The sequence below is a fragment of the Opisthorchis viverrini genome (assembly GCF_000715545.1).
Source record: "Opisthorchis viverrini unplaced genomic scaffold opera_v5_4, whole genome shotgun sequence".
Taxonomy (NCBI): Eukaryota; Metazoa; Platyhelminthes; class Trematoda; order Opisthorchiida; family Opisthorchiidae; genus Opisthorchis; species Opisthorchis viverrini.
This window is the reverse complement of record NW_008751660.1, coordinates 1,824,878-1,838,539: the sequence shown is the minus strand read 5'-3', so window position 1 is coordinate 1,838,539 and position 13,662 is coordinate 1,824,878. Positions and strand designations below refer to the sequence as shown.

At 40.6% G+C, this 13,662-nt stretch overlaps 1 protein-coding gene across 1 annotated transcript in view; it reads right to left on the bottom strand.

Moving 5' to 3' along the window:
* Positions 1-12,147: 12,147 nt before the first annotated feature.
* The window catches only part of T265_12537 (hypothetical protein), a gene marked incomplete at both ends in the record, with an annotated part of 48,720 nt that continues 47,205 nt past the window's right edge, over positions 12,148-13,662 (bottom strand). Inside the window, one exon of the mRNA XM_009164261.1 lies at positions 12,148-12,773. Within this exon, the coding sequence (XP_009162525.1) occupies positions 12,528-12,773 (246 nt within the window). The remainder of the gene's footprint in view (positions 12,774-13,662) is intronic.

The window sequence follows — 13,662 nt, the reverse complement described above, 5'->3', positions numbered from 1 at the left end:
TCTGAGGCGACCAGACAATATTGCAGTCAGCATAAGCCTGCAGTGAACCACTGTACTGATAAAATAGACAAGCTGTGAGGATTTTATTACTTGTTTCACTGAGTATACGGTAATAACTAAATTTGTATTCAATAACAGAAAAATACAAGCTGAAACCGGTGGGTTAGTTTTTTAGCCAGATATTGTCTACGTTACGTTAGGCATACCCGGGAAAATAATCGTTCTACCGGGCCCCCCGTTGGTGGCCAGCTGCAATGCCATCCGAAGGAAGCACAAATCCAGGATACCGCCAGGCTGCCAAAGCCTGGACAGGAAGCCTACCCAGGGATACCGACGTCTGGATAGAGAAGGCGATGGCGTAGTTCGTCAATGGTCAGTACATTGCACACTACTTTGCTGATTACAGTTTTTATTGAAAGGGAGCACGGCCTTCCACTTTGTGCAATCTGGGGATATGGCTACCTTGGATACCGTGAAAAAGCATTTTTACAAGGCCACCTCTTGCACTGTGGAATTATTTCGGTTAATAAATGTTCTTGTAAGGGGAATATTCTGGCTGTCTAAAATCCTTCTCTTCAGAGAGGCATTATTTCCTGGAAGATTATTTATGAAATTAGCTACTGAAGTTGTCTTCATTGTATCTGATACAAAAAACGAAGGGTTTGTTTTCATCAACAAACGTGTGAAACACTTCCACACAATCCCAAATGCGTGGGTGGAATCCATTAAATTACAGAGAGAAAAGAGTATGTTGGGCGCCTACTTAGGGGTGTTCAAACGTAACATGTTAGTGTGTACATGCGCACCAACAAATAAGCGACTACGGTAAGTTTTTAAGTTGATCATTAATCAAGCTAATAACTTCCGTAGGCAGAGTATGATCGATACAGCAAAAAAGTTTCTAATTTCCGCTCATTCTAGTAAATGCTTGCGCACAGCCTACCTGACAGCATGTTTTTCTAGACTTCCGTTATTAGAGGACAAAAGAGAATGCTATTCAAAGTCAGAAGGCAAAAGATTGGTCATGGTTGACAGGCTTCATTCATGTTGATTTGACCTTTCCTGGTGAAAAAAAACACTGACATACTGTTACGTCCCTTTAGTCCATTTTCTTTTTATTCGCACACACGCGTTATTCACTGTATGACTGTCACTATCCATTGCAAGTGATACCTCACACAACTCAAGATTTAAAACGATTAGCATATGCTCATTGTCAGGGAAAAATTATGTAGTGTCGGACGATCTACAGGAGACAGCCTGGAACAAACAAGTCAATCTGATTTTGGTTAACATTATTCGCACATCTGTGTGGACCTTTGTTGAGGTCTCAGGTGCATCAACCGAAATGGCGTAGTCCTTCACTGCCGATGTTTTTTATTCACCAAGTTGTTCATTCTCGATCGGATTACTTACGTATAGCATCAGAATTTTGTCATGATCCGACGAGGCAAACACAGGTAAAAACTAAGCCATTCACCTTTCCCCTTTAACTAAACCGATTCGGAGCAGTAACGATGCAATTTTTCGATTATTGCCCATCTCTATGTCACGATTTCCCAAATATGCCTAGTTCACCAATAATAACTCGCATTCTGTTAGATGACCAAACAGTTGAACATGCTGTAGAACAGTGAAGGCTGCTCCAAAATGGTGGAATACATGGAAAACTGTGGAAATCCCGGGTTTCGGAAGCCTGGTAACTACTACTGCCTTATCGCTGCCAACAAGATGTCCAAAAACGGCACGCCAGATAATGTAATTATATGAATTACAGGAAATTAGTGGACCTAGGTTTTATGCAGTTGTGGGATTGGTTAACTTTGTATGTAATGGACTGTTTAAACAAGTAAAGTGTGTATATGATTTCGAAAAGTTTCACATTTCCCCAAAAAACTGTGTGACACGTTTAAGGCTCCAGTGCGCCAACGGTTCTGGAAGTTTTGATAAGTGATCCACTGGTTGGCTATCTAGAACGGTTAGTGCGTCACCATTTAAGTAACTGTAACATGCGAGCCCGTTTAGACACAGTGAACTCAAATGAGTTCGACTTGCCCTGGTGTTGTGGGGCTAACATGCTTCCCTAGCTTACCATTTCAAAGCTTTTCAAATTTTGATATGCCAGCCAAAATGACCTGCTGCTAAGGTCAAAAAGAGCGGATCTCGGGTCTTCTGCTCCACCAATTAGGTGTGGACAAACTGTCAAACCATAGTACAACAGAACGAGCAAAAACCAATTCATTTTCACAAGAGAAAATCGCCCTGGATTCCAGGAAGAATATACACTATCCAACTCAACCAAATCATAAAAAAACACTGGGCTTAACATTGTGCCGTTCTATGCAAGTATGAATATGAAGAAAAAACACATCTTTAGCTGCTTCCTGACGCACAAAGCCAAAATTCAAACATGCGAAAAGGGGAAATAACTTATGAATTTTATTTGCTCATGAACAACCCTTTTTTCTTGTCATGAGTTAAATGACTAGTCCAATGCAGCTGACCACTGAACTCGTCTCCTTTGTATTGCCACCCACTGTCAGTGCAGATTCTTGGCCGCACGGAGGTCCGACCCCCGTCATGTGACATGCGTGTTGTATTGTTACCACTTTACCGGGACACACTGGATCCGTCTTGGGATGTGCCTGGTTCTACACATCAATAAGACAGAATTAATGCTAATAATAGCAAATAAAGCATGCTGTACGATGCAGATGACTCCAATCCTTAACTTCATTGCCAAATCATATGTTTTTATTTACTCTCATGCAGCAAATAGGCTTCCATGTTGATTCGGATGATGACTGCATAGTGGTGCATCACATGGAGTTGCGGATTTCTAAACACATTGAAAGTGATAACCAGAAGTTCGGGGTTGATCTTTTCACGGTATTTAACCATAGAGTTCACATTAGTGAACAAATTTACAACTACAGGTTCTCCAGAGTGGAAATCTTTTTTGTGTACGTTCATTTAAAAAGCTAGCCCAAATTGACGACATAAATGAGATTGAAATTTTTAGTATTTATTATACTGTGCAAAATTTTTCCAATCTATTTAAAATTCCTCCATTTCCCTAATTAATTTAGTTGTACGAGTGTTTTTCACACCTCACCCTTTAAATTGCCTTTTTGTGGAAAGTCTTAATGATAATCACATTTGTCCAACCATTGAGCTTATGTTTTGCTACTGAAAGTGACGATTGCTACTTAGAAGAATTCATGCGGAGCAAAATTTGGGAGAAGGAAGGCCTATTTATAGGTGGGTAGAGGAAATTCCAAATTTGTCTGTAGAGATGCAAGCTAAAACACAAATCTATAAAAAATAACGGGGCATTATTTCTTCAAACTGAGTGAAAAATATTTAGTCCTCAAGCACATCATAAACGGGAGATTCAGTTGGGTTACAGGTGAGTCTTCCGGTAAAACCAAATTGATATGCAAATGAGTGAATTTTTTGAAATCCGTCCGGTTTGTGTAGAATAGAACAAAAAAATTGAAGGAGACTGGGGGACTGCGCCCACCTGATGAGCCCCAAAATGGGCGAAACCGGTAGTGCGCGGTCCAAAAATTTTCAACAACCTTGTGAGTAGTGTATTACGTCTATACATGTATCGGGATATCACGAAAATCGTGCCGACTGAAACACGAGGCGGCCTGATGCAGCATATTCATTTGCTTGAAAACATCATAAAGAAAAGTTTCACTTGGGTTCCAGTTTGGTCATTCACCAAAACAAAATGAAGTGCAAATGAGTGCATTTGTCAATAGATCTTTATTTACCTGGCTCTTTTTAATAGGACACTAGTCAATATGACGGTGTACACTCGCAGCTTATCCAACATCCATTTTTCACCTAATCGTCGAAATTCAAGGATGTTGAGCACAGCTTGCTTTATGCTCAACGCGATAGTGAAATTTCAGCATAAATCAACTAAAAATACATGTTTTCCTACAAAACACGGGAATAAGAAGAGCTTTTATCTGCAACGAGTAGTCTAAAGAAATTATATATTAGAACTTCGTCGATCTTGTAAAGACCGGTCATGTAAGCTTGTGCCAATAAGCTGTTCTAAGTGACTTTAGGGCAACGACCTTTTGCGTCAACCTTTGAATACCATATTCAATTCACTGAAATGGGGCCGTATTGCTAAACAGAGACTGTTACCTGATGAAGTGTGACGTCTATCTTTTCCGTTCACGTCGTCCACCTACGTTTACTGTGGCGGAAGCTAGCTGCAGTCCCAAGGGCGCGTCGTTAAATCATACAACAGCCATTCACACTGTCAGTCAGGCAGAGTGTTGGTTACGGAAATAATGCATTGCGAGGCCAAATTACCAAAGTCCTTTTTCTCTGACTAAAGCGAAGCTGTTTTGGAGCTGGGATCTGTCGAATGGCGCAAAAACGACGGCCTTCAAAATGACGTTTGACCGCGATTAGTTATTCTGTCGGGCGGTTCCATTGGTTGTTCTTTTATCCCGTGTCCTCATTCGCTACCAGCACGTATATCAACACACACGTAACACTACTGAACTCACAACCACTAACCCACTGCTACGCTCAACTGTGCACTGATGATGTTACCTCGATTGGTGATGAAACGTTTGCAAGCAAATTGCCCAGCTCAGCCAACAAGCCAACGACCATCTACGCTACCTGAGCTACCGACATTCTCCTCTATAGAACACTATTTGTTTTAAATCGGTTTCCACTAAAGCACGTGGGGATTTTGAAAGTGCATAAAACGCTTCTTTTCTAGCACACGAAGAGCAGTGGATGAGGCTTTCTTCAGCTATCTGAGTCACTGAAGTTTATTGAGAGCACATGTAACTTGTCGTTTGTGTTCTGCGCGTGGTACATCAAGATGTTCAAACGTCTCGCCTACGTAGATAGCTGGACGAGCTGGACACGAAGTCATGCACACAAGATTTGTGTCCCGAGTCAGTACCGTAATTTTCACACAAAATATCCTAGTGAGCGGATGCCGTACTCAGGAGTTATTTTTCATATGATATGCATTGAAAATACCCCTCTGTTTGATGAAGACATCTTTGTTCATGTGAGGTTAGACAAGGCAAATGGCATTAAACTAGTGACGTAAGCCGATTTGAGCGTATGGCCTCCTTCTTGACAACACGTAATCTCATTCGTGACATTTTCACCTCTTACATTCAATAGATCAAGATGAGTCAGTTTCCTCTAAGTGATGGTATCTGAGTCCCAGGACGCGTTGATTAGTGAGTAGTGGTTGAAGCAAGTGCTTCTACACCAATTTTTAATCTTTAATATGAGAATACTGCTGCGGAAAAGCCACTGAGGAAAGCTTAAAAGTAGCACTCATGAAGTCTACTTTAGAGGAGGCAAAGCCATTAAGCAAGGATATCTGTGATTCAACTCTGCTAGCTCTGCTCAGCATCGATTAAAAAGAGCCAAAGCGTTTGAATCTCAGCTGAGATACAAAGTACTATAGGCCCGGAAAACCGAAACATTTTGCCATTTTTAAGCATTTATTGCGGTAACTAAAATGATATAATGTGTTTAGATGTGCCGTTCAGCTGACATATTCTAATATGTCTCTTAGTAATGAAATTGTGAGATGCTCTGTAAACTGTTGGATGGTAAACAAATCTTTCTCTGTTGCGAACGTGAATACAGTTCACAGCATTGCATCCAAGTGCTTCTGTCAGATAATATGCGACCCAATTCAAGTGAACTGTAAGCAGCACAGCACGCGAACAACACGAACAGTATGCATGTCGGAGTATGCCATCAAAAAACACGACCTGGCCGTATTGAGATAGAGATAGCGCATTCCACTGTTAGTCAAAATAATAGTGTGTACGTATTTATAATAGTTTGAATTTTTGTCTCCATGCTATGCACACAATAACTAAATACCAGTTTTACATTCCTCGATATATAGCCAAGCCTCCTTCCAGTAATTTTTGGCACAGTTTTATGAGAGACAGTAGGCGGGGGATTTCAGCATATTTACTAATGTAAGGTCGTCGCTTCCCTACCATTAACCATGTCTTTGCATCCGGTCAGTTAGCATGTGGACTACTAAAGTTCCGGAGAGAGCCCATTTGTAAGACAACAGTGGTTATTTCGGGTAAGAATGGTGAACTGTTGTTGGATATGTTTCTGTCTGTAAAAACATATCCACACTGATTACTTGTTGCTAGTCACTGTGACGACGTATGCGCCACTTATTCTGTGTATTGGCTTGAACACCAATCTGCATTGTCAAACAACTATAGTTTAGTGAACTGCTGAAACAGAATTGTTTGCATAACGGCATCATTGTTTCAGTCTATCGAGCCTCAACAGTACATGTAACAGGTTGGGTGAAAGTAAAATTGTAAGTGTACGCAAGTAAAAACCAGTTTTACAAAGTATACTTGCGGTAAAACTCAAGGCAAGCGTAGCGATGCAGAAAAGAAACCTCACATGAAGCTTTGTGGCTGATTCATTGTGGATGCCTCGGTGATTCGTGCCTGAGCTTGAACAAATGAAAACATCCGGTGTTGGCAATATATCGATGGAAGATTTAATTTACGCCATATGCATAAAATTATAACAGTTATTTCTGCTAGGCGTCTGATTCATCGTAAAGTNTTGAACAAATGAAAACATCCGGTGTTGGCAATATATCGATGGAAGATTTAATTTACGCCATATGCATAAAATTATAACAGTTATTTCTGCTAGGCGTCTGATTCCATCGTAAAGTTAAATAGAGCCACATACTTCAGCAGGACTTTATCACACCATACCGGGAAGTATTTCTTAACTAATTTGTGAGAGTGAACAACACGGGCATTTTGGAGTGCAAACCTCACTTGAGATATTGCACAACGCTTACCATTCACACACCTTCATCAAACGCCTAATCAGAAACATCAAATATAATTTGGAAGCGCACTCTTATTCAGTCCTTGAATGTGTGTGTTCATTTCGCCAGAGGCCGAGTGTCTTTTCTAATTCATAACAATTTCGGTTCTACTCAGCTCTGATGAAGAAATGTCAGATTTGCTTTGTACTGAGTATCTATAGATCCATCCCAAGATAACCATGTAAAACTCTCCTCAGGTTTATATGTTTTTAACCTTGATTTTCTTCTGGCTACAATTGTCAGAGATTTTTGCTTTAGATGGCGTTTACGTCAAATATATCATATTGATTAGCTCTGACTGGTTAATAAAAACGAGGAGAAACAGAGCGGGTTTTGCATAGAGAAGGTAACATTTTCGTACTCTAATTGTCAAATCATTCAAATTGATTTTCCGTAATTGCACACTAGATAGCCAGGTGTTTCTTCTTTTGCCTCCCATCACATTGCGATAGATGTTTCGCCGGAATCTTCATCAAAATATTCATACACTATCGTTGGTTTTTAAATAATTTGTAAACTACTGGCGCACAACCTGCATAATTTTGGAGTTAGATGTCTATCAGCATGAATACCTGAATATGGCCGAGGAGAATGATATTCTACAGAATTGGGATTGTCTACTGTCCACATAGAGGGAAAAATAACCATCTCGACGAACACAAGTTTCAAATGAAAAACCGTCTTTCTCTGACCCAATCGTACCTTGTGTAAGCTGTTTATTTACACGGTTCGGATAAACAGCCGCTTCGAGGCACATCAATTACAGCACTAAACATTTGGGGTGGAAAAACGGTGTAGTTTGTAAATAATCACATATGCGCCACTATGGGGCCAGGCAAAAGTCAGTTGTCTTCACATTCCACTCGGCCGTGTTATCGGGGAAGACTGAACAATTCAAAATAATTTGTATTTTCAGTACCGAACTGTGCACACAGTTTAGTGGGCATTCATTTGTGAAACCAAAGTAGGGAGTTACTGTTGCTTATCACAAGTGACAACCTGAACGTTCTGGCTGGTCATCATTTCAGCGAGAAAAATGCTGCCTACACAACTGATTCTAGGACATTAGAGTCGGTATTTTCTCCCATATCTAGAATTCAACGCACAATCTTCTCCATTTCAAGAGTAAACAGTTTGTGAGTCTCCATTATTTCCTGTAAACAACACCACCGCATGAAGTCCGAAATTTGTTCGGAATCTTGGGTTAGAATATGATATTTTTTTACCAATTTGCTAGAAATTATTATCAAAAGTAGGGCGCCGCGACTTTTACAAGACAACTCGTTTCAGTTGTGCATATATTATTAGTTTCTCGGGTTTTAAATCAATAGCGAACTGGTGCCACTCGTCATAGCAGCCAAATTTAGGTTATAGGTGCGTACTGCCATTTTGGTTTTGAAGCTTTCCTCGTTGCGTCGATCCTACGACAGCCTCGCTGTTGTCGTTTTTTGCAACGTTGTTCAGTTCACCGTCAGCAATACTATTCAAAAGGCAGTTCGACAGGTGCGGGTCACAGCTAGCGAACGTCTAGAAACAGCGATTGTTTGCACACATAGTACTTACCGAGAGATCGTAGTCACCACAAACACTCAATAGGATTAGTCGACAACCGTGGATCTCGACCATGTTGACTACAGTGATAAATTGTTCACTGATTGTGTGACTCAGCTTAGCCGATATAAGTGAACTCGCGTTATTCTTTCAATATTACGAAAATCAAGCACTCAGCGGTTATGAAACAACCAAATAATTGAGAATTCCTCCACCTTATCCATGAACAATTGGCTTTTGTGGACAGTAATTTTGTCAGGCTGCCCAAAACTTGAAACTGTTGTGCAGTGAGAGCACTTTGACTGACGTGCACACACACACACACACCAGAAAATGAAAATAATGTGCTGTTTTAAATTGCCTGTTTTTCCTAAGTCCATACTCACAGTATGCTATGGCGATAATATTCCGACCATGAACAGGAACTTTCAAACCATTATGAAGTGGAGGGAAAATCTGCTCTGGCCCAACCGAAAAAACACAATTACTTGGTTTCTCAGGTACCACTGATGCTTTTGACGAAATGTTCACCCTCTGATGGAAATCCACAGAATAAACCATGTTTATATTATTAGTCACAAAGTTTCCTTTCGCTAGTCCATCGTGCACACACACACACACACCAGAAAATGAAAATAATGTGCTGTTTTAAATTGCCTGTTTTTCCTAAGTCCATACTCACAGTATGCTATGGCGATAATATTCCGACCATGAACAGGAACTTTCAAACCATTATGAAGTGGAGGGAAAATCTGCTCTGGCCCAACCGAAAAAACACAATTACTTGGTTTCTCAGGTACCACTGATGCTTTTGACGAAATGTTCACCCTCTGATGGAAATCCACAGAATAAACCATGTTTATATTATTAGTCACAAAGTTTCCTTTCTGCTAGTCCATCTGATTGAATCTTTTCGCGATAACGAAGGGAAATAGTCCGAGCGTCAGAGAGTCATTTTCACCGGTTTTCTAGTTTCTGCACTGGAAATTTTAACAACCAAGACTTATCGTTACAGTTAGTGCACAGCGATTGAGACCGAAGATGCCCTCAGTTTTTTCACCTTACCGGAGGTTATCAGGTAAACGAATTTTCTCTTAGCTTTCCTGCCGGTTCATGAGACTTCCTCGCTAAGATGCACTTTCAGCAATTGGTAATGCTTGAACTTTTGGGAAATGTGAGTTTTATCATGTGACATGCCCGGTTCACTCGTTTGATACGGGTTCGTCCGTCAACAATGGTGGGATCACTGGACGCCGGTAAATACTGGAGGGAAAGCAAGAATTTTGCGTGGAAGTACTAATGCGGTCGAGCCGATGAATCCGATGTAACTTCAAGGGAATGAGACTAAAAGACTTATCGGCAGCCATCAGTCGGCTCAGGCTTGAAAGTGAGCGCTGGCATCGAATTAAACCACGTGGTCCCGGTATTATCCATCAGTTCCTTTTTCCTCACAATAACATTGAGCACTTACGGCACAAATCCTACAACCATTCTGTTGGGGGCTTCCCGGAATGGAACATAGGTTTTTTTTAACATCCTGTGTAAGAAAACTGAACATGACACAGACGTAAATAACTTGCACTGAACATCATTCAGTCGCACAAGTGTTGCTATCCTATGGTTCTGACGGAAATGTTGTATGGATTAGAACAGAACAATTATTCTTCCAAATTGAAATCGACGTCATTCTTTGACAAACAGTTTTCCCACACAAACCACAGGCTCATTAAGTCAAAAAACATGAACTCTTCTGCGAGGTAATCTCTTTTAGTGTAGCGAACTACATCTCCACGGACCAGCGCAGGCTAGGAGAGCTGAATAGTCTGGAGTGAGGTAGGTTAACGTGCTAGGAGATGAAATCTCAAGATATTGTGAAATCTTGTACTCTTATTTGTTGTGAGGACCATGCACAGTAGTTTAACCCTGAAGCAATTTGCTCGGCGTTCCGTTAAGGGCTTGAATCTTGTATTTGAGATTTTCTAGGTTGCCCATTAGAACTGTTTCTGTAAGCCAGCCAAAGGATCTAACGCTGCCGCCCCAACATATTTTCTCAAGTTTTAGATGGTAGCTTTGGTGGCTGTATTTATTCCATTGCATTAAATTTATGATGAGACATATACTCAAATTATAACAGGTGGTTTGACTCCCTACAACGCACGTTTCCGGCTTCAGCCCTATGTTCTTGGTATACAACCAGCAGCTTGCTCAATTTCAACCTGGAAGTCCTCACCTCGGATATGGTTGTGTATTGCTCCAGCTGTTGCTCAACAGGTCAAGCTGGGCGAACAGCACGGCAACCTGCTGGAAGAAAGCATCTCTCTTACCAAAACTTCACAACTTGGTGTCTCGGCCGAAAGCTCGGTCGCGTTACACTATCGACATTGGCTGCGTGGTAAATTCAAACTAATCGCCTCACTTTATCTACTAAATACTTTATAGACTGCCATAATTCCTTGAGTACATTCAAGCCGTCCTCAACACAAAGATTAATTCCTGCGCTATGCTGTCAAACAATGTTCGTATGACCTGTGAGTCTGCGTTGGTTGTGAAACACGATCCACTCAGTAACTCAACTGCACTCTAGACCACCTTACAACATCCAATTAGTTGCGACTTAGGTTTCACCGATGAGCGGTCAACCGTGTTTTCGCGTTTTTATTCTAGTAAATAAGCTGTTTATTTCACTATTCATACCTATTTTAGCCACTATATATATATATATATATATATATACATTGACTTGATGACGGGACACAAAAATATTTATGCTCGTTACCTTATATGTACTTATGTACTATAAAAATACTGAAGTAACTTATGGTGGTGAACCAGCAAACATCTGTTTTTATTGTCCTTTACACCTTTGTAGAAGCCAAAATAACAAACAGCAGAACCGTTTCCGTCTAGAGAACTGTTGGGCAAATGTTTCCACAGGCGAGCGTTCTGTTCAGAATGACTCGGGTAGATGAATTCATTCTACTTAGTTTGTACTGAAGAAGTTTCCGCGGATCAGCTCATTTTGATTGAACCATATTTATTAGCTTTTGGTGCTCGTATTTTATCGGAGTTTATATGAAGATAACTTCAGTGTAAAAAGTTGCTCTGTTCAAGGCTGGACAATCTGTTCAATGATGATAGTACGGAGTTCTTGTGATTTTCAATTGATATTTTACCATGTAAGTAAAGCCCGCCTGTGTTAAAGAACTGAGTAGCCTTGTACAGATGTTTCATAAGCATTGTGGAAAATCCTCACAAAGCTTTGGTGAATTTTTAATCCACGACTTTTCTGCACTCTAAACTATACTGATCTGTGTATGAAGGGCCTAAAATTCCCAGTGAATGGTGTACACTACTGATGAAATACGCAGGTGGTGTTTGGTCAAGATTCAAACCTCCTTCCTCACATCTGATCAAAGGTTAGTACGGAAATAATGAAGTCCCTTAGCAGTGCATTTTCAGTATTGGTTGATATAAAAGAACGTTCAGAGAAATTCAAGCAGATGCCTAAAAAAGTTCATCTACCGGAAATTATGTGCAACCCAGATTTTTACCTTTATGTCAAATAGCGTGCAATCGCTTATCTTGTATTGGTCAATAAACTTCTCACTGAAGGGCGCTCTTCGTTTCATTACCATATGAATGAACAATTATAATTACAGTACAGGCATTCAAATTGCTCGGGCAACATATCCTACAAGCTATCCAAACGAAAGGTACCAGTCTATTGACTGGTGAATTTGGGCACCATATTGACAAAAGGGGAGAGTAGAACCTGAGTATGTACAATGCAAGACACGACGTCAAATTAAACAAAATTTAATGAACATAATGTTTGTCGGAGGAGAACCACATATGCTCTGGTGACATCATCTGTACAGAAATATCTCGGAATTCGGAAGATTATTCGGCTGGAAGCGTAGGACACTGACCGGGATATCTATGCTTTTGTTATTCAAGAGAAACAAAATAAAGCGATCATATGGTCCTTTTATACATGGAAAGTGGTCGGAAATGCGACAAATTCTGTCCTTACTGCCGTGAAACTGGGGTAAAAATGCACTGGGCAGGATTAAGCAGGCGGTCATTGAGCCAGTGACAGGTTTTCTGAACTCAGTCCACACTGTTCGTTTACGTTCTCCATAGCTTTTTCTTCGGGTTTTTTGCTCTTATCACTCAGTTGAGGCTGGAATACTTTGACGCAGTAGTTACCCGGATCGGTCACGAAGAGTCTTTGCGTAGGCGTATGAAACGTCAAACCCTGTGGTCCATTGAATGGTTCGAATGCACTGCTAATAACACGTTGAAAATTTCCGAGGGCATCAAAAACCTGAAATAAATCATGTTTGTTTAGTCAAAAAACAAAGTATGATTCTTCTCCTAAATGAGCACCCTCCAAACAGCAATTTATCTTGCTATAAGAATGGAAATAGGAGACAAATCGTTTGCGTAAGGAAGCTATGACCTGATTGTTAAACGGGTCTCCAGTGAGCGAGAGAATCAGCAAGCTACAAACTTTTGCACACTCATCTACCTAATACCAACGATTAACATCGTGGGATCCACCCAAAGTCAACAGTTAGGGGCACCTTATTGGTGCTCTTACGGGCTTAGGAATAGGCAACGCTTATACACAGCAATCTTTCCTGAATATTTCATATTATATTGGGTATAAAGTGACGTGTGAACGAATCAAGCGGACTCTGTGCATAAGGATGTAAAGATCTTGCAACATGCACAGTTAGCAGTAAGTAAATTTGTTTCGCGTTTCCAGGTCATGTGTTTTCTTCATTCAGCCTTTTGTCAACAAACACTGAAAGTGAAAAAGTTATCTATTCGGTGCCTGCCAGGCTTTCGCGAATTACTAATCTAATCGTACGGGATTAGTTTTTTGCTTTTTTACCTACTGTTAATATTGTGTGTTTTTAAGCATCATTTCGTAACGGATATACTGAAACTAGCATCGTTGTCCCATCTGAAGAATTTGGTTATTGTCGGATCATTGGATTCTATGGAAATGAAGTAAGTATCAGCCTTACCATTGTTTGGCTTACATGACTCTGAAGTTCACGGACGTAATCTGAGCCGGGAGTTCTGCCAATACTTTTCGTAACAAAACTACTTGCAAGCCAACTCACGTAGTAGGCTTACTACTGGCAGTGTGGTGAAATATTGGTAGCTCGGGTGAGTTTTTTTGTTGGTGTTTACGGGGGGGGTGT